General features: G+C 41.3%; 3 protein-coding genes across 6 annotated transcripts in view; 1 reads left to right on the forward strand and 2 right to left on the reverse strand.

Annotated features, from left to right (window-relative positions):
- LOC310686770 (protein FAM184B-like) overlaps positions 1-7,498 on the forward strand; it is an 82,924-nt gene extending 75,426 nt beyond the window's left edge. For 2 of the 3 annotated variants that reach the window (XM_083520515.1, XM_083520517.1), the window contains 2 exons: positions 3,688-3,893; positions 6,063-7,498. In XM_083520515.1, the coding sequence (XP_083376641.1) occupies positions 3,688-3,893; positions 6,063-6,153 (297 nt within the window). In that variant the 3' untranslated portion in view covers positions 6,154-7,498. The remainder of the gene's footprint in view (positions 1-3,687; positions 3,894-6,062) is intronic. The other variant, XM_083520516.1, reaches the window with a different exon arrangement.
- Positions 7,238-15,058, reverse strand: LOC310686774 (mediator of RNA polymerase II transcription subunit 28-like). Its single transcript, XM_083520523.1, has 4 exons — positions 14,836-15,058; positions 11,738-11,804; positions 10,668-10,780; positions 7,238-8,399 (listed from the first exon to the last, which is right to left on the reverse strand). Exons 1-4 carry the CDS (start codon positions 15,016-15,018, stop codon positions 8,202-8,204), a joined length of 561 nt encoding a protein of 186 aa, XP_083376649.1. The 5' UTR covers positions 15,019-15,058; the 3' UTR covers positions 7,238-8,201.
- Positions 15,059-16,907: 1,849 nt separating this feature from the next.
- Positions 16,908-20,901, reverse strand: part of LOC310686773 (cytosol aminopeptidase-like) — a 31,633-nt gene continuing 27,639 nt past the window's right edge. For both annotated transcript variants that reach the window (XM_083520521.1, XM_083520522.1), the window contains exons 10-13: positions 20,570-20,672; positions 19,485-19,564; positions 18,280-18,389; positions 16,908-17,450 (exon numbers count right to left, since the gene is read on the reverse strand). In XM_083520521.1, the coding sequence (XP_083376647.1) occupies positions 17,249-17,450; positions 18,280-18,389; positions 19,485-19,564; positions 20,570-20,672 (495 nt within the window). In that variant the 3' untranslated portion in view covers positions 16,908-17,248. The remainder of the gene's footprint in view (positions 17,451-18,279; positions 18,390-19,484; positions 19,565-20,569; positions 20,673-20,901) is intronic.

Below are 20,901 nucleotides of genomic sequence, written 5' to 3' on the forward strand. Positions count from 1 at the left end.
CAAAATTGGAACGCGTACTGAAAGCGACCATCAGCCATTATTGTTGTCTATTAACTTAAAGGACGAAACCAAAATAACCAAGTACAATATCATAGAACCTTCTCAATACAAACAAATGACCCAATTAAAATGGTCCCAGGAAATGAGTGCAGCAGTGGGGCAAAAACTTACAGCCAACCTGAGAAAACAAGTATTATCCAACTTAAAGACCACTAATCCCTACAGTGATATTCCGAAAATTTATAATGAAATCTTCCAAATGTTCGTAGAGCTTAGTACTCCACCTAAAGTTTGGGTACTTAAACATAGCGCTAGCCCTTGGTTTGATGATGAATGTTTCCAGCTAAAAAGAAAGCTGCGCCAAACATTTAAAAATAATCGCGCTAAACTAGAGCCCTCTTATCTTGATGAAAAAAGACAATACCATTACATTCTGGCCGAAAAGAAACAGAAATATGCAACCCAAAAATGGCTACAATTACTCGACTCAATTCAGAGTAAAAACAACAAAGCGTTCTGGAACCTGGTGTACGGAGGATTGAAAGCCGAAAACCAACTAACTCTACCACCAATTGCAGAATCCAAATGGTCCCAATACTTCACATCTGTATTTAACAATCTACACAGTGAACTCAAAGGAAATGAGACCACTAAAAATAAAATCAATAAACTCCAGGAGTGGCCAAGGGTAGAAGAAGAGGAAATTAGAGAGATAGTTAAAAATTTCAAATCGGGGAAATCGCCTGGGCCAGACGGTCTACCAATAGAATTATTCAAGACCTATATAGATTGGTGGGCAGAACCCTTAGCTCAATTGTTTACTCTCATAGATAAATATGGGATCATACCTGAGATATGGTTAAGATCAATAATTATCCCAATCTTTAAAAATGGCGACCCAAAAGAACCAAGGAATTACAGACCGATAAGCCTATTATCAGTGATAGGGAAAATCTACGCTAAGCACCTTTTATCTAAACTTCTTACCTGGATGAAAAATCTAAATTTACCAGGGAAAGAACAAATAGGTTTCTCCAAAGGTTGCTCTACATTAGACCACTGCCTTATACTTATGCATTTGGTTGAAAAATATAGATCCCAAAGGCAATCTAAGATATATGCTGCTTTTGTAGACTTTCGTGGTGCATTCGACTCAATTGACCGCCCAAAGCTGTGGAGGAAACTCGCAGAATTAAAAATTGATCAGCGCTTATTGATTCTAATACAAAATCTATACTCTTCCAATACCTGTCAAGTCAAACTTAACACCAAAGGTCACCTTTCATCAGACATCCCAAACTCGAAAGGGGTAAAACAAGGGTGTATTCTCGCTCCCTTTCTATTTAATTTATTTTTATCAGACTTGCCAGATCACCTCCAAAAAATAGAATCACATGCCCCTAAACTTAATCAGAAACCAGTTCCTCTCTTATTATACGCAGACGATGCTGTCCTACTATCATTAACGAGCTTGGGTCTGAAACGTCTTATATCTTCTCTGATCCTTTACTGCGAATGTAACAAACTCTCTATAAATTATGAGAAGACAAAAATTTTGGTCTTCTCGAATGGTTGGAAATTAGAGAAATGGAAAATAAGAGGGCAAGAAATCCAACAAGTGAAAATCTATAGGTATCTGGGAATCTTATTCCAGAGCAATTTAGGGTGGGCAAATCATCGCACAAATGCCATAAAACAGGCAAAGTGTACCTCATCAGCAGTTGCCCGTTTTTATTATCAGAAAGGTAATCAATTTATTCCTGCGGCCAATCAGATATTTCAAACAAAAGTGCAATCCCAGATATTCTATGGAATCCCGCTATGGGTCCAAGCATATAACAGTGATTTAAAAAAGATTCACTCCAGCTTTCTGAGACGTATTCTTGGACTCCCAGCTGTGATCAAATATGAAACAATGTGTGCAGAAATAGGCATACACACAATGGAATATTGGGCATGGTCCACCTCAATAAAGTACTGGTTACGCTGCCATTTTCGCTGCCCTCCATTAAGTCTGCTCGCTGATTTGCTCAAAGACTCCTATAAATCAAGATGGTATCAGTACCTCGAAAAAAAGATTGAATCTTTAGGCATCGAGCTGGAGCCCCTCTAATGAGCAATACATTTTCCATAATATCCAAACTAGACTAAAGGATGTCGAGAGACAAAATATTATGGCAGCTGTAAACAAAATTTGCTCCCCCATATTCTATGATTTAAATATCTTAGATAGCAGAGCCAATTACGTCACTAAATTAATAATCCCAGCCCAACGTAGGGCTTTTATGCTGGCCCGTTTGAATGTTTTTCCCTCAGCATTTGTCAGGGGAAGATATCAAAACATTCCTAGAAACAAGAGATTCTGCAGATGTTCTATGAATGTCCCGGACACTGTAGAGCATATTCTCTTTCATTGCCCATTGTACAGTATCCCACGTCAACGCGTGCTGTCCCCTCTTTTGGGTGGTCTGGAACCCCAGCAAGGTGAATGTGTGGGATTCTGCCTATCCGACGTCGACCAAAGGGTAACGGCGGGGGTAGCCGAGTTTTTGGTAGCAGTCCTCCAAGGAGCAGGTTAACAACGAAAACCACTGATTTTATATGTATATATATATATATGTATGTAGCCAACTGCTGCCTTTTATATATATTTCAAAGCTTTTATATGTTATTTCCTCTTTTATGGTTTTATTTGCACAATGCCTAATAAAGGTTTGATAAGTAGTAGTAAGTTTATTTTACAATGTCAGGCCTCTGTCTCCATACCGGTGAAACCAATAAATACTGTCAGCTGGGAAGTCCCCAAGTCCAATCTTCCCTCAGCCATGAACTCATGAGGTAGTCTTTGGCAAGTTTCCCAGCCTTAATCTCACATCTGCTGTATGGGGAATGATAAAACTGACCTACTTTCTTGGGCTGTTGTAAATATTGCTGAAGAACGTATGTGCTTGAACGTTATTACATTCTGAGCAGAGAAGTTGGGTTTGGGGAGAGACTACAACCTATTTTAATAATATTCAATGACAAGAAAGCATAAGGTACAAGGAAACAAGGGCTGCCTCTGAAGACAGTTCAGAAACTTTAGCTAGTGCAGAATTCAGCAGCCAGGTTGCTCACCAGAGCAAGACGGTTTGGGCATATTACACCAGTCCTGGTCCAACTGCACTGTCTACCAATTAGTTTCCAGGCCCAATTCAAAGTGCTGGTTTTGACCTATAAAGCCTTAAACAGCTCAGGACCGCAATACCTCAAGGACCACCATTTTCCATATGACCCTACCCAGACGCTGAGATCATCTTCTGAGGCCCTCCTTCGTGTGCCTCCTCCTCGAGAGGTCCGGAGGGTGGCAAAACAGGGACTTTTCTGCAGTGGCTCCCCACCTGTGGAATGCCCTCCCCAGGGAAGTTTGCCTGGCGCCTTCATTATACACTTTAGGTGCAGGCAGAAACATTCTTTTTTAACCAGGCCTTTGGTTGACTTGATTGACATCCTGTGCTCTTTTAAAATGTGGGGATTTTTGCGGGGGGGGGGGTGTTATTGGGTTGTTGTTTTTATTTTGCTTGTGGTTTTATATATATTTTTTATTCTGCGAACTGCCCTGAGACCTCTGGGTACAGTGCGGTATATTAATTCATGTTATTAAATATTAATAATAATGAGATACGCAATTCTGTTCTCCTCATAAAGCAGAAGAAGAAAATGAATGAAGCTCCCAGCCGCATTGTCAGCGTTCCGAATTTAGCTTCCTATGCAAAAAGCTTTCTGAGTGGTGACTTGAGGCCGAAGAGAAATCCACCTCAGATTACAAAATCGACAAGTTTGGATCAGAATCCTGGCTGTGTCAGAGTGTGCTATCCATCAGTCCAAGCCTTGGAGACCAAGCCAGCCCCAAGGTAAGTCATCAGTCTGTACTTACGGGGAGAAAGCTGTGATCCTATATAACGAAGCTACAATCCTATACCATTCCTCCTGGAAGTAAAGCCCTATTGAACCCATTGGTATTTACTTCTGAGTCACTAGTGTTCATTTAACCAAAGTATTCTTAGACTTCGTCAATAACAAAACATCATTCTGATCTGAGCTCCCTTGGGAGGTTGTGGACTCCCCTTCCTTGGGAGATATTTAAGCAGAGGTTGGGTGGCTATCTGTCATAGATGCTTTAGCTGAGATTCCTGCATCACAGGGGGTTGGACTAGATGGCCCTTGGGTCCCTTCCAACTCTTAAGATTCTATGCTCTCTAAAACGAGTTGTGTGGACAAGATCGAAAACGTTACTTCCTATAAAATGAGTTCAGCAGTGCCTAGAATCTGTTGCTAAATACCAAGTGGAGCTCCAGAATTTTGGGGAAGAATAGAAACTATGATGAGAGAGTAAACAGGAATGAAGGAAATGAAATAGTCACAAAGTTTGTCAGCTTATTTAGAAAGACATGTTTCCCAGCAAAATAGGCTTGTTTAGCACCTGTTTAATGGTTACAGTCCCCAAACCACACAAGGTTTGTGTGAGTGTTGAGCGTTTGGGTCTTCCTCACCATAGCAACTTCCTAGAGACTCACGCGAGCTCTGAAGTGCTAGGACTGACCTTTATGGGTGTTTTATATTATGTGACCTATGTGAAGAAATGGGCACAAGCAATTATGTCATGCTCAGAGTAGACTTCCTGAAATCAATGGAAGTCAGTATAGACAAGAGTGTAACTCTTAAGTGTAACTTAAGGCCTATGCAAATAGCAGTATCTTTTAACAAATAAGAGGTAGTGTCAGGGAACTGCCATCAGTGCCGGAGGGAGAGAGAGAGCTCCAGAGGGATCCCAGAGAGCGTCCCAGGATTGGGAGGGGTAGCCCATCTTCTGGGGAAGAGAATCAGTGTAGCACCAGTGGAGAAGGGGGGCAGATGGGGGAAGCGGCGAGGCGGTCCCATGACTCCTTGCCGGGGACCAGCGGGGAGAGTAGAGGTCCTCCGCTGCCTATGCCCTCCTTGCGCAGAAGGCTTCCGCGCAGAGAGAGTAGGAGGAGACTAGGCGTCAAAGAGCTTCTTTGCTGGAAGAAGTTTAAGAAACGCCCACTGACAGATTCTGCCAGCGATTGAGACAGCCACGGGTGAGTGGCTGTCCGGACAGAAAAGGTTCACTCAGGCAATCCAGCCAGGTGTTTGCACCGGCTTACGCACGAGCAACTCCTAGAACCATTACAGGTAGCAAGATTACAACCTATGCAATATTTCATTTGGAAACCATTGATGGTGGCGTTTTAGATCAAGATAATTTACTGGTAGATAATTCCCGGTATAAGATCCTCCTGACAGGGATAGCGGTTTGATGTGGCAGAATTTATTTCTTCGCTCCTGCTGTATGCACAGACATATTACATATTTTGAGAATACAAAATTCAAATAAAGACGTCAGTGAGTAAGAAGTTGCTGGCAGAAAACAGATTATATTAAAGCTGCTTTAGTAAAATCTCACGTCTGTCTTTCCTGCGTCATTTTTGAAGACAAGCTGAATATTCTTCATTTCACGGGATTTGCTCTCTGGAATATTTCAATGTACAGTAGCTTGAACATCAAGCCAAAGCGAACCTGGTGTAGCTGGACTGCTTTGTGGAATATCTTGAGTTGCCAAACCCTTCTTCCAGTCCTTGTTTATGCATGTATTTTGATGAGTTGCCTTGCCTTTCGATTGTATGGTCCCTAAAGTGGCTTACAAGATTGCAACAATATTGTGTTGGTGTTCATTTTTAAAAAAACAACCCTCTTGTCAAGAGATGTGCCCGGCATACACTTCCTTTCCGATTCTGCAGTCCCGGGGCAACTGGCAGTTAGGAATAAAGCGTTATTTTGGAATAGAGGGAGGAATCTTGCCCTCTGCAGCCATTTCTTCTTCTACTCATAACTGGCCAGGACTCAAAATGCAAACTTCTCTCTTCCATCTGATTACCAGTTCACAGGCAACAATACATAGTAATGCCAGTTACACAGAGTACCAGTTACTGCTACCTCTGATTACTCATATCTTCCAATTCATTTTCGACTCATATCTTTATTTGAATTTTTTTTCTCTTCAGGCTGCAAAGTAATGAAACATCAGAACCCAAAGATGCTCAGAAACTGGACCCTCGCCATCAGGAGTGGTTTACGAAATACTTCTCTTTCTGAGAGAAACTATTTATAGAATATCCTACACGGATAGTACTGTTGGTGTTAAATATTTATATAGTGCTTTGCAGAATAAGTTAAGAAAGATAACACAAGGACCATAAACTCTGAGGTTTGTGAGAGAACCATTAAATTTGATTTGACACAGCAGGAAATTAACATGATTTTTAAAACAAACATATGGTTGAAATATTACCATAAATAAATAAGTGCTTTTTATATGGATGACCAATCTTCATGTATATACTATTTTATTTATGTTAATTTAAGACCCCTCTTAATGTTTTATTTCTAATCAGGTTCGGTTCAATAGGATTCCCAGAGCAGCTTATAAAAGAATTACAACCTGAAAACACATTTAGGTAGCACAGTAAACAAAGAAAGCAACCTAGGACAAGAAGTTAAATTATATGTATTTGAATGCGTGAGCGGCAAAACCTGGATGTAACCTGTTCTGGTACTTCCGGGTTGCTGCAGGATGTAACACAAAAAAATGCAACATGAAGCAGATACAACACGAGGTATGACTTTCTCTATATCATAAGAATATATGAAGGGTCCAGTTGGATCAGGCCAAGGGCTTATCCACCAACAGCTTTATGGTTCTTCGGATGCTAATATTTCATGGTGTATCTGTGCCCTGTAGTGACAGATGACAAAACATGTTTTTCCTCGGTTAGGAAATAGTGTTCTTCTATTGTCTTTACCTTAACATCAAATCAAGCTAACTTCAGAACATCTGCATTGTTTGGATTGTCGCATTTAAATACATACAGCATTAAAGCCAAGTGTTAGTGTTCAAACTCTTCAGTTTTCAAGAAGCAAATTCAAGAACACCTATAATTTCAGCCAGCAATGCCAATATACTATGTCAGATTACCAAACCCATTTGGAACCAGAATCTTTGGGAAATGTCTGAAGCAAAACAGTGTACTTGAAAGAAAGCCAAACAATTTTCTGAAGAAAATAAGCCGAGGGTGCTTTGTATATATAAAACAAACTTATTGTTATGTGATCAAAATAAAAAATGAACATTACCTAAAGCTCATTTGGTGATGCTATCAAAATAAAACTAAGTACACTGTTTTCCCCCATGTGTGGTTTATTATCATTTTGTTGATTCAAACTAGAGAAAGTAGTTGTTGATTTACAGTCAGATCCATGAAATTGTGCCTAGCTACATACATGTCATGAGTATTTTCTGCTCTTACATTATAAAACAGGAACCTTGAACAGCAACGCTGATGCTGTTTTGAAGAGATAATTTAGAGCAACATGCTTCCAGGGACAAAAGGAAAAGACATGGCTTGAGACACAAAAGAAAAATACGTAGGAAGCTGTGATGGCAGGCATTAAGAAAGCAATTGAGGTTGTAAAATAAAATAATAATAATAAAGTGGCCACTCTGATTCTCCTCCCTTAGGCAGAAGGAACATAAAAAATAAGATTATGTGCTGTAGAGCCCTTTGTTGAATTTCTTATACCATGAAAAGAGGCAGTAGCAGAAAGAAAAACCCTAGGACCAAGATCAGTGACCCAAAAGGCTATTTTGAGCACAACCAAAGGCTCAGCTACTGTTTTCAGCAGAGGCCCTTCCCCTTCCCCACTGACCACCAATGCAAATTTCAAAAGCACTAGCCCCAAACTGCATGCCTGAAGTAACCCTCTGAATTTCAGCCAATATTTTGTTCCACAGATCAGCCACTATATTTTGGGCACATGGCACACTACCTGTGAAGTTTGGGAGTTTTAAAAATAAAAACACACTTATTCATTACTATGACAAAACTACCCATGTGATAGCTCAAAAACACCTATTTGTCGTTTCTTCAGCAGAAAGCATTTTAACAGCTCAGAGATATGCTTGCTTTGAGTCTGCCCCATATGTAATTTGTTGGGCCAGGTGATTAATAAAAGTACAAAACCTAAACCAAGCCCCCATTCTGAGCCCTGAAAGGGCAATTGGCTTTATCATCATTTTGTTATGCTTCTAAAAAATATCCATATGAAGTTGCACCGCACAGACAATAGGAAGTCCATTGCGTTGTTCACGTTTGCTTGAGCGGTGCAGGAATGTTAGCCGACGCCTGCTCTAGATACGCTAAGGATCCTTGAGGCATTTCAGCAGGCTTTTTGTGCTGGACATTGATGTCTTCCAGAACCTGCTGCCAGTGTCGCAGTTTACCCAAGTGCTTCTGAATCAGTGCTTCCTTCCTCTGCAGTTCATTTCTCAGCTCTGAAACATCCTACAGGAGAGACAGGTACACAGGAAATTACAAGCAACAAGGAATCACTTTTATGTAAGATCTGTTCCTATGCAGCTGAAGAAATAATTCTCACAGCAAGCTATCCTTTCTGTTGTCACAAGAGGTTATATTCTTTTTAAATATTCGTACGATGCAAGTTTCAAAAGAAAAAGTAACATCTATTTCCCTCTCTGGACAATGCATTTCTTACAGGGATTTTGATAAGTGTCAATCTCTTCCTCTGTACGAGTTACTATTTAAGTGTGTTTTAATGACTCTGAAACAGACTTTCAACCTTTGGACAAAGCTCTGAAAAAGGGAAGGATGACAAGACACATACAGGACGGGTGCTTGGAGCAAGGCAGTGTTTTCCAACATCCAGTTATGTTTCCTCCCCCCAAGCACATATATAATATTTTGAGTATTTAGTGCACTTTGCCCATATTCCTGCAGTTATCCTTACAACATTGAGACCATGGCAGAGGCAAAATGATGACCATGGGCATTCCTGGTGCTCAGCTCAGCAATTACACTTACCGTATTTTTCGCTCTATAACACGCACCTGACCATAACACGCACATCGTTTTTAGAGGAGGAAAACAAGGGAAAAAATATTCTGAATGAAACAGTGGACGTATCATTTTTGTGATTCATGCTGTGGCCACAGACATGTGATCTGATGGTGAATTTGGGGTGACCCAATGCAAAAATCCTGAGAATCCCTGTGGATCCATGCTTGGTAACCACGTTTTTGCACCATTGCAGCCCCAGGCAACAGTGGGTGCGTGATTTTTGGGGGGGGGCAGGCTGTAGCCATGGACATGCTATGTGCTCTGATGGTGAATTTGGGCTGACCCAATGCAAAGATCCTGAGGATCCCTGTGGATCCATGCTTTGTAACCACGTTTTTGCACCATTGCAGCCCCAGGCAACAATGGGTGTGTGATTTTTTTTTGGGGGGGGACAGGCTGTAGCCATGGACATGCTGTGTGCTCTGATGGTGAATTTGGGGTGACCCAATGCAAAGATCCTGAGGATCCATGTGGATCCATGCTTTGTAACCACATTTTAAGTGGGGAGGGAAGGAAAAACACAGAAGGCTAAGAATGCAGGAGAGGGCTATAACGTGAGGAAAGGAAGGCAAAAGTTTTCCCCCACCCACCCACACAAGCCAGCCACTGTTTAAGGATTTCATCCTTTTAAATGGAAGAAAGCATATTTGAATGCTGTGTGTCTCCAAAAACAAAAAGCAGGAAGTCAAATCAGAATTTTAAGCCGAACCTGTAATCTCTCTTCCCTTCACAAACATTGTTCCCTCCGGAGCAGGGACAGGATAGAGCGACGCTCTGCTTTCCTCTCTACTTGCCTGGAGGGGAGGGGCTTTCCCTGCTCTTTGTTCCGTTTGAGCAAACACAGCAACGAAACAGAGCAGGGTGGGCAGTAAGACCCTGAGGCAGAATGCAGGGAAGCTGCCACTTCCTCTCTTCAGGCTTCCCTTCTCCCTGAAGCGCGGTTTGATTTTTGCCTTATTTTTCGGCTACAGGGACCACACATTCGCTGCATAACACGCACAGACATTTCCCCTTCCTTTTTAGGAGAAAAAATCTGCGTGTTATAGAGCGAAAAATACGGTAATTCTCCACACAAAATGAACATTTGTCCTTTTCTTAGTTACCATCAAGAACTATGATGTATATTGGAATGCATACATTGCAACTTTAAAGCAGCGCCTGCCTGCTAAGACTTGATTAACACATAAATTGCTTTAGTGTGGTCAGAGTGTTAAAATTACGCTCCTCAGGACGGAGGCCCAACAACAAATTTTCAACACGCTCTAACCAAGGTTTTCTGCAAATTTTGCAGTTGATTAATTTCCCCAGCAGTTCTAAAACTACTTAACAAGGGAAATGTTCCCTAAAACGGCACTCCTGACCCCACATACCTGAGAGTAAGCCCACTGAATTCAACAGGACTTACTGCTGTGGAAACCGTGGTCATAATTGTGCTGCACTAATCTGAACACATACAGTTATGGGATTGTTTGGACAGGAAAAAACCACCCTTCATCTGTCTGTTACTGGCCAAGTAAACTGTATGTAGATTTAACTCCATTGTATTTATTAAATTATTGTTATCCATTTAAGACTGAACTAAATGAATGAACCAAAGACAAAGTATCAGTCAGGATATATCTGCTTACTTTGTCATAACTCTGTGTATAGATTTAAATGTCATGTTTCAAGCCTAGAGAAAAATCCGGCACGTACCTCTTTAATTACTTGCTCTGGTTTCTGGACACATAACTGCAGCCTTTTTTGTAAGAAAAAGCATTCTGTTTGCCGTGCAACATCTAAAAATTTCTGGATACACTGGTCAACACCTAATACACAGAGAGGGCAACAAGATTTTAAAGTTATTCCACAGGAAAATTGAACATTCATAGCTTTACAAACCAGTTACGGACCAGGCTGTGATACGAGCAAAGTGAATTTTTTTGGCTAAAATTACTGCATTCTTAAAAACTTGCAAAAATGAGGTTTGTATAAAGTAGTTCATAGTTTTAACACTCTTTTTTTTAAAAGGGAAAAAACAGAATGTTCAAAGTTAGGCAGTGGGCTGATAAAGAATACATAGGAATCTCGATTTTGCATGTTGTATACATAGTCTGCTAAAATATAACCATTTTAACAAAAGAGCTATGTGAAAAAGGTAATTAAAACAAAATTTCTGATGAGAGGAAAAAAGAATCCTTCAGTTTTTGAATAGAAATCACAGGTGTGATTTTACTACATGCATAAAAAATTTTACCTGTGTAGAATTCAAGTGATGGAGTTTAAGTGCACAGTAGCACCATGATTCTTAAACTGTATCACAAAGAGGACTAAACAACATCTTGAAAACTTAAGCCAATGCATATCAGATGCATCTGCCAATCTATGTTCCTCAGAATGTCAATATATAAGTACAAGCATCATCCCAAGGGCAATAATAAATATGCAACAGGATTCCCTGATGGAGCTCTCCTGTAAGATAATCAGTAAAATGTGCCCAAGTAAAATATGCTTCTAATTGGGAGCACCAGATGTGGTCTAGCTACCAATGGTTTGGGAAACACTGAGTGAACAACTTTCCAGCCCTACTGATTTCGCATAATCTAATTTATTTTACCTTAAGCAATTAATAATTGGTTGGATTAGTCCAGAGGACTCTCAAAAAAGTTTACAATTTAAAAACCATTTAACCAAGCAACATCATAAAAAAGCAACAAGAGATAAAAACTAAAGCAGCAAAATAAAATAAAATCTAGGTTAAAATGAAGACGGAGGTATAGGCTTACCAGTTCTAATTTCTTCCTGGTCTGTACCATTGACATAATCTTGACTCACAAGAGAAGCAAAGCAAGCCTGGGTAATTAGAGAAATATATAAAAGCAATTACTAGAAACAGAAGGACATTCACAGTGTACATGCCATTATGGGTATACAGCTTCCGTTTGTTTCCCATGAGCAATGCTGAACCATTAAATGCATTTTTGCTTTCTACGGAAAAATTCGTGAGCTTTTATTTCACACGCCAATAAATGAAACATCTTTCTCCTCGACTGACAGAGATTTATTTCTGCCTTAATGACATCAACTGCGACTTTATAAACACAAGTATATAGAAAGGGGGGGAATGGTGAAGGGGGGGAAGGGGCCATGAAATATAGTATTGTGAGATCCAACTGAATCTTCAGGGCTAATAGATACTACAGTGGTACCCCGGTTTAAGAACAGCCCTGTTTACGAACTATTCGGTTTACGAACTCCACAAAACCGGAAAGTGTCCCAGTTTGCGAACTTTACCTCGGTGTAAGAACGGAAGCTGAATGGTGGAAGGGCACCGGGAGACCTCATTAGGGAAAGAGCGTCTTGGTTTAAGAACGGTTTCGGTTTAAGAACGGACTTCCGAAACGGATTAAGTTAGTAAACCGAGGTACCACTGTATAACCATATAAACACTTTTGGTTTCGACAACCAAGCAGGACTGGATACAATAAATATCTGATAGGCAAGAGCACACTTCTTGTTAAAGGCTCTAGAGCAGGCATGGCCAAACTTGGCACTCCAGCTGTTATGGGACTACAACTCCCATCATCCCTAGCTAATTAGTCTCTCAATTACAGTATACAGTATAAATCAAGGGTATAAAAAGCTGAGCAGATTTAGATCCCTGTGTGGTTATCCCACACAGATTGGATAAAAACAGTTCAAGTGCCCTGGTGGTCAGGGATGATGGGAATTGTAGTCCCAAAACAGCTGGAGGGCCAAGTTTGGCCATGCCTTGCCCTGGAGGGAGGGCTGCTCCACTGGAGAAACAAATGCTAGAGTCTAGCAAAACACTCCACTACTATGACCCTTCTGGCCACTTCCAGTCTAAAATTGGTTTGACAACTTCCCAGAGCAAAGCAGATGATCTCAGATCAATGCCACTCTCTGTCAATAGGAATAGGGGCCAGCAGGGACTTTAAAAGTCATCCAAAAATCCAGGCTGTGTTGCAAGCAATGATGCCTTTTCTCATTTTTGACTACGTTGAAAGGCACCCCAAGGGTCATCTAGTCCAATCCCCTGCAGTGCGGAAATCTCAACAAGCGGTCCTCAATCCAATATGGAACCCAAACAGCCCCCGCTTAGCTTTGCAAATGTCCGTGCATGGAGGATTTTTGGCTAGGAGTCCAAAGGAGCTGCAGCCTCACCTCCAAACCGGAAAAGTTAACATGGTGTGATTACATATAAGGGTCTTATGGTGTCTTGCAGTGTTTTTCAAACTAGGGTCCCCAGCTGTTGTTGGACTACAACTCCCATCATCCTTAGCTGGCAGGACCAGCGGTCCAGGATGCTAGGAGTTGTAGTCCAACAACAGCTGGGGGCCCAACTTTGAGAAACACTGCTTCAAAGCTTACATACATTCGTCTGTTCTGAAGTGGACCCTTGTTCCCAAAAGCATAGGCCATCACAAGCATATTGATCTTTCAAATTGCTGCTAAGACAGCTGGTTGTTTTGGCAGCAACAGGCCAGAACAGCTGTCCCCCCAAAAAGAAGTTAACACTGCAGAGCCGCCATCAAGCGACACACAATACGAAGTGATCACGTGTTTGCTTTGGAAGAGCACTTTCCCCCTCTAATTGTTTAAACCAACTCATGAACCAAGAATTTATACACTGACCACTAATAAAAAAACATACATTGCAGACATTTTTCCACAATTATGCTATTTTTGTGATATACAAATCACATGAAAAAACTTGGTCTACTTATTTGTATAGCATTATTCTTGTTTATAAAACCCATTTTTTTAAAAAAATCAAAAACTAAAATGTGCAACAATAACAATGTATCATCCTTAAAACGTATAATGTCAGTCATTAATAAGGCCTGAATTAGAAAAAGCATAAAAGACCTGAGATAGAAAGAGCGTTTTTAGGATTTGCACGGGCAAAATTCCCTTCTGGCTCTTGGGATTCGACAAGGGGGGAAAAAAATCCTCCAATGTGAGCCCGGAAGCTGCTCTGCACACAGGACATGTCCGAGTCTACAGTTTTTGAAAGTCTATGTCCCATCACCTCCTGGCAAATAGAAGGGGAAGAAATGGAGGCAGTGAGAGATTTTACTTTCTTGGGCTCCATGATCACTGCAGATGGTGACAGCAGTCACGAAATTAAAAGACGCCTGCTTCTTGGGAGAAAAGCAATGACAAACATCTTAAAAAGCAGAGACATCACCTTGCCAACAAAGGTCCATATAGTTAAAGCTATGGTTTTCCCAGTAGTGATGGACGGAAGTGAGAGCTGGACCATAAAGAAGGTTGATCGCCGAACAATTGATGCTTTTGGATTCTGGTGCTGGAGGAGACTCTTGAGAGTCCCATGGACTGCAAGAAGATCAAACCTATCCATTCTTAAGGAAATCAGCCCTGAGTGCTCACTGGAAGGACAGATCCTGAAGCTGAGGCTCCAGTACTTTGGTCACCTCATGAGAAGAGAAGACTCCCTGGAAAAGACCCTGATGTTGGGAAAGATGGAGGGCGCAAGGAGAAGGGGACGACAGAGGACGAGATGGTTGGACAGTGTTCTCGAAGCTACCAGCATGAGTTTGACCAAACTGCGGGAGGCAGTGGAAGACAGGAGCGCCTGCCGTGCTCTGGTCCATGGGGTCACGAAGAGTCGGACACGACTAAACAACAACATGTCCGTATTAAAAAGGAGGGGGACTTGTTGAAACAGGAACCGGAAGTACAGACAAGCTCTGTTTACCATTGTCCTCGTCTCTATGGTTAGGAAGGCCTCTTGTTCGAAGAGCTCCCCCGTCCGAGGGAGGGACACGGCAACGGCCCTCTCCCGCTCACTTTCGTTCATCCCCCCCTTACAATCATGGTACCTCCCGCCGCGGCCTACCTCGAAAGACGCCTCCAGCTCGTCCACGAGGGTGCTGTTGGGGTTCCGCGGGCCCGCGGGGTTCGGCGGGAGGAGGCCGGCTGGCCCCGACACACCGGGGGCCACGGGCGGAGGAGGCGGCGGCGGAGGAGGAGGAGGGACCGGGCCCTGGCTCCCGAACATTCCGCTCAGGCCGGCCGCCATGGCAACGGAGCGCAGGCCGGAAGCAGCCAGTGCGCAGGCGCAACTGGGGAACGCGGTGACGCTCGGGGCGGGGTGACGTAAGCGGAGGGGGCGGGGCCTTGGAACCTTGGCATTTGGACTTAGGTACCTGTACTTAGGTGTGCTGTATCAATAATAATTTACGGCTATATAAATCCTTTATATATTACTGTAATACAGTATATATTATCTATAATGTTTTATACACATACATATAAAAAAACCACAAATCGTTAAAAAATTAAACATTAATAGAATTAAATCTATATATATTTCTATTCATACTTATACTTTTGTGATTGGTGTGGTTTTTACCCATGGTTTAGTTAACCATTAAAAAAATTTAAACATTAATAGAATTAAATCCATATATATTTATTTCTATTCATGCTTATATTGTTTTTTTGCAAATGGTGTGGTCTTTACCCATGTTTTAGCTAGGTTCTTATTTTAACCATAAGTCACTGCGAGGGGAAATGGCAGAGTATAATTATAATTTTAATTGGTCCTAAGGCAAGCATACAAGTAGCTTTCAAGTATCCATATTTTAAATCCCATCCATATTTTTTTCAGTGTTGAATACATAATTTTTAATTCCATGCATATGTTCGCTTCCTTAAAAGCGCTGAGTAATGATAAGAGTATGTTTCCAGTAGAGAGTTTGCTTTCGTCTCTATCCCTGCAGCTAGTTTATTTTCAGTGAAAGCCACCATCACAGTTCCAAAATCACTTTCTCAGAGAGCTGCAGCCAGTTGGCAGTTTGGGGCTTTATGCAACATTGTGCATCGCTTTGCCCTTAGATTAAATAATATCTGATCTGAGCCAGGCTGCCAATTCATGTTACGATGTGGATATGGAAGTATTTGACTGTGAGCTCAATGGCAAAAATTGTAGCTACTAGGTGTATTTTATCTTGGACTGCTGCAATACCTTACCCAAGCAAGATAAAAGCAGGTTCTTCTGGCAACAGATTCCAGGATTCACTCATGAGGTAGATACATGCAAACCATTTAGAGATCAGAGGAAAGAAGAATCTTTGAGAAAATAGAAGCGGCCACTCTGCCAGTGTTGAACTAGTGTATTAAAGTGCCTTATTCAAGCTCAGATCCTTGGCCCTTCTAGACAGGTACTGTTTGTTCAGACTAGCAAGCTACTCTCCAGAGTCTTGGGTAGAGAGGAATTTTTTAGCTCTATTAACAGAGGGTTTTTTGCCAAAGTGCTATGGATTGATTCTGTAACCACCTGCAGACAAAGCATGTCCTCTACCAGTTTCCCCTCTGTATCTTACGGAAATCTATTAAAGATGTCTTGTGAATCCTGGAATCCAATTTTACTTGGGCCTATTATTGGAAAGGGACGTGGGTGGCGCTGTGGGTTGAACCACAGAGCCTAGGACTTGCCGATCAGAAGGTTGGCTTTTCGAATCCCCGCAGCGGAGTGAGCTCCCGTTGCTCAGTCCCTGCTCCTGCCAACCTAGTAGTTCGAAAGCACGTCAAAGTGCAAGGAGATAAATAGGTACCGCTCTGGTGGGAAGGTAAACGGCGTTTCTGTGCACTGCTCTGGTTCACCAGAAGCGGCTTAGTCATGCTGGCCACATGACCCGGAAGCTATATGCCGGCTCCCTCGGCCAGTAATGCGAGATGAGTGTCGCAACCCCAGAGTTGGTCACGACTGGATCTTATGGTCAGGGGTCCCTTTACCTTTATCTATTATTGGAAAAGCCAGTGCCCTTTGGAATTGGTTCTGATTTGTGAGGGATGCCGATACAAATTCTCACTACAGGTCTTTCCTCCCCACCCTCATGTATTATATAACACCTATAAACGCATCCTTCCCAAAACCCACTTCCCAATGTATGAACAACAAGCCCGTTTTCAAATAGATATTTATTGTGACAATTTTATAGTTTCCATTCAAGTTGCAAAACATGATAGTTCAAAGTGATCTCTCCTTCAATATTAAAGGTCTAAACAGAATATTCGTACGTCTGTTCATCATAAAAAAGGGAAGTATAAGAGATCCTTGCTCCATAAGGTTTTTTTTTAACAAAATAAATTTGCAGTTCATCATTGCATTTAGAAATAAGCTGAAAAATCCATGTTGTGGATATTTTTCTTTTCCTTCCTGTTTAATTAATACACACTTCTTCAGCAGTTTTGAAATTAACTCAAACTGATTTTAAGGCTGGGAAGTTCTGTAATTGCACATCTAACTATTTTCTGAATGCCTGCTTGTCTTGACTCAGTCGAGCAGCAAACTCTACTAGAGTCCTTGTGGGCCGTCCTGCCATGCCCTTACGAAGGTAGGGGATCTCATCTTTATTTCCCATCACACCTGCAATATCTAGGTGAGCCCAATGAGGGGCGGTCACAAATTCTTTCAGGAATGCAGCAGCTGTACACGCGCCACCAGATCTAATGGGAAAGGAACATAAAATATGAGTGGATTACTTTTATCCCGTTTACTTGTAGGAGTAAAGAATTATAAATTAAACTGTACAGCACCAAGGAGGCTCAATTCAGACATATCATCAAACCATGGTTTGCACCAGCAATAGTTTCAAATTCAAACCATAACTTGTGCTTCCAAAAGTGCAAAAGAAAAACTGGTTTGCCTGCTTTAATTTTCTCCTCTCAGCACTCAACTTTGTAAGTACACTCTCATCTTCGTGGTACAGTAGCCTCCGGAAGCAGAGTTAATAGCTGTAACTATGGTTTATCACGATGCCAGGCCATAGTTACCACAAGCCATGATTTACAAATCCACCTCAAACATCTTTTTTTAAAAAAAATCTTGGCTGATTGCAAGTTACAGTTGTACCTTGGAAGTCGAATGGAATCGTTTACGGAAGTCCATTCAACTTCCAAAATATTCGGAAAACAAAGCACGGCTTCTGATTGGCTGCAGGTCTAAACCACAGAGCCTAGGGCTTGCAAATCAGAATCCCCACGGTGGTTTGAATCCCCACGATGGGGTGAGCTCCCGTTGCTTGGTCCCTGCTCCTGCCAACCTAGCAGTTTGAAAGCACGGCAAAGTGCAAGTAGATAAATAGGTACCGCTCCGGTGGGAAGGTAAACGGTGTTTCTGTGTGCTGCTCTGGTTCGCCAGAAGCGGCTTAGTCATGCTGGCCACATGACCTGGAAGCTGTACGCCGGCTCCCTCGGCCAGTAAAGCGAGATGAGCGCTGCAACCCCAGAGTCGGCCACGACTGGACCTAATGGTCAGGGGTCCCTTTACCTTTACCTGTATTTTCCAAGGTTGTTGATGTCCGCAAGCTGACAGTCCGTCATCTGTTTTGTATAATGTTCAAAGAGAGGCATCCTCCAAACACGGTCTCCTGTCAAGATGCTAGCCTACAAATGTAAATGCATTGTGAGTAAAGGAAGTCAGTAGCATGAAAAACTTCAACAGATACGACTGTTTCACTTTAAGTTCATAAACCACTTACTTGGTTGTAATGAAACCTAAGCAGTTTACAATGAAATCTTAAAATCATCAGCAAAAACAGAAACACTTTTAGCAACATTTAAGAATGATTTTAGCTGCCATTTTCTCCCCGACATCAATGAATGAGACAGGATCAAAGAGACCTGAGCGTGGTAATTAATACTATAGTGCAATATAATTATGTTTCACAATTAAAAGGTTCTTGCATAGCATTTTAGAATGGCCTTGTGCATCAGGTAAAAGATTAATCTAGCACAAAATGGAAGAAGAAGTTCCAACCAAAGAAGAATGGATAAGTAACATAATAGACTATGCAGAACTGGCAAAAATAACAGCAAAATTAAGAAAATCTAATATTGAGTGCCTTGTGGAAGAATGGATGCCTTTTTTTGGACTATTTAAAGAAATATAGTATGATGTGAGCATGTTTGAGCTATAAGCAACAGAAGTAATTAGATTATAACATTGTGGTTATGAATTAGTTGATAGAAGATAGCGTGTAGCAGAACGAAAGAAACAAAACTCCATGGAAAACGGGATGGGAAGTCAATAAAAATAACAGAAAAGTCAAAATTGTGTTTTGATTGTTCATGTTTAGAATGTTGAAACTTAGTAAAACATAATGGGGGGAAAAGATTAATCTAGCACAACACTCTGGGAATGGCTAAAACAAGCCTGGAGCTTGCTCCCAACACCTAGTTCACAAGAGCTTTATAACCTTCCAAACAGGAGGTTCCATTTTTTCAGCTTTTGTGGCTAACAGTTGTTGACAGGTTCCCAATAATATTGGTCTAATCCAGTGTTTCTTCTCAAACTTGGGCCTTCAGCTGTTGTTAGACCACAACTCCCATCATCCCTGACCACTGGTCCTGATGGCTAGGGATGATGGGAGTTGTAGTCCAACAACAGTTGCAGACCCAAGTTTTAACATCGGTCCTTTCTTTAAAGCCCTTTAAGTTAGTAGCCATCTTCACATCTGTTTATCCGTGCTGCAAACATACCTCATACAGATAGTTCCACAGCTGGTGTGAATTGGTGAAAACCCCGGTAGCTGCAGATCCTAGTGCGATATCCATGGCACCTATACAATATTACACAGATCAAGTTATTAACCCATCATTTCATAGGGAGTTACAACAATCTCTTTTGCTCTCTGCTTCTAAACACATTTCTATGACCTACAGAAGGCATAATCTTACATATTTATACACGGGATTGTGTCAGACTTTGGTTTGTTCCTGAACATGCAATGCATTCCTACCTACAGTCTAGTTCAAAACAAATAGTGCTTAGTTGCAAACACGCTAAATCATGGGTTGTAATCTTGGCTTGTTTAAGTAACCTTTGTTTTAAATCAGGATTCTTGGTCTGCGAGTAATGCTAAGTCAAGATTTGTTGAAGAAAGTCAACTTGGCATAAATCATCTTGGCTACATGGGAGAAGAGAAGAGCACGTGAGCCTGATACTGTCAGTTTGCATTTCTTTGTATTGATCTGATGTGCTTCTCACTTAATTCAAGAGGGTTACAGAAAGTGAAAGAAACAGGCAGAAGGTTTTTGTTTGGGTTATTTCTTCTGGGAAGCTGAGTACAGCTGCTTTAAACTGGTTCTGTTATCTTTCTGTCAAGGTCATGCTGACTAATAATCAGGCCAGAAGGAGCCTGGGTTTCACTCACTCACTTTCTCTTTCTATCTCTTTGTTCTGGTGTGCTGTAGTGCTAAGGTTTAGTCTTATTATAAGTATTGTTAACTTTCATTGTAAGTGCTGCAACTGGATTTCTTACGGACTGTGCCAATCCTGAATGGACTGGATTTGTGACCATTATGTTCATTTGCCTTCAGCAGCAGTAAAAGCTCTGCTGGATGAAGTACAATTACCTCTGGTCTATTTGGGGGCAATTCTGCATTGTGTTTAAGTTTTATCCTCCCCAGAAGAGGCTCGGGCAACGGACACTTTATGCTTGCTGAAACCATACATGTAGCGCTAAACTAGTTTAGCATGGCCTGGGGATCATCCCAACACTATTCCACATCTGGAGTTGAATGTGGAAGCCAGAAACTTCAAAGAAAAAAATAAGAATAGGTACCTGTTAATGTAGCAGCATCTATAATAGCTCTTGGATTAAAACTGTGTGCGTAGCAGAGGGCATCCGCCAGAACCAACCTTCCTTCTGCATCTGTGTTGTCAACCTTTCAAGATGGGGAACACCCCCCAAAATAAGAGAATGATTATTATTTTTTGCTTTATTTGTTCTTACACACCACAAAATACAAAAAAGAGTATTTACGTCATTTGTTACAAATTACACCATTAACCAAAATATATAAATTTACATAATTGACAATAAATATTCTTGTAATTAATTGACATCCTGTCTTCTCCATACTTCATTTATAGTCTACTAACTTTCTGCATAAA

The sequence above is a fragment of the Podarcis liolepis genome (genome assembly GCF_965112155.1).
Source record: "Podarcis liolepis genome assembly, contig: SUPER_9_unloc_1, whole genome shotgun sequence".
NCBI classification, from domain to species: Eukaryota; Metazoa; Chordata; class Lepidosauria; order Squamata; family Lacertidae; genus Podarcis; species Podarcis liolepis.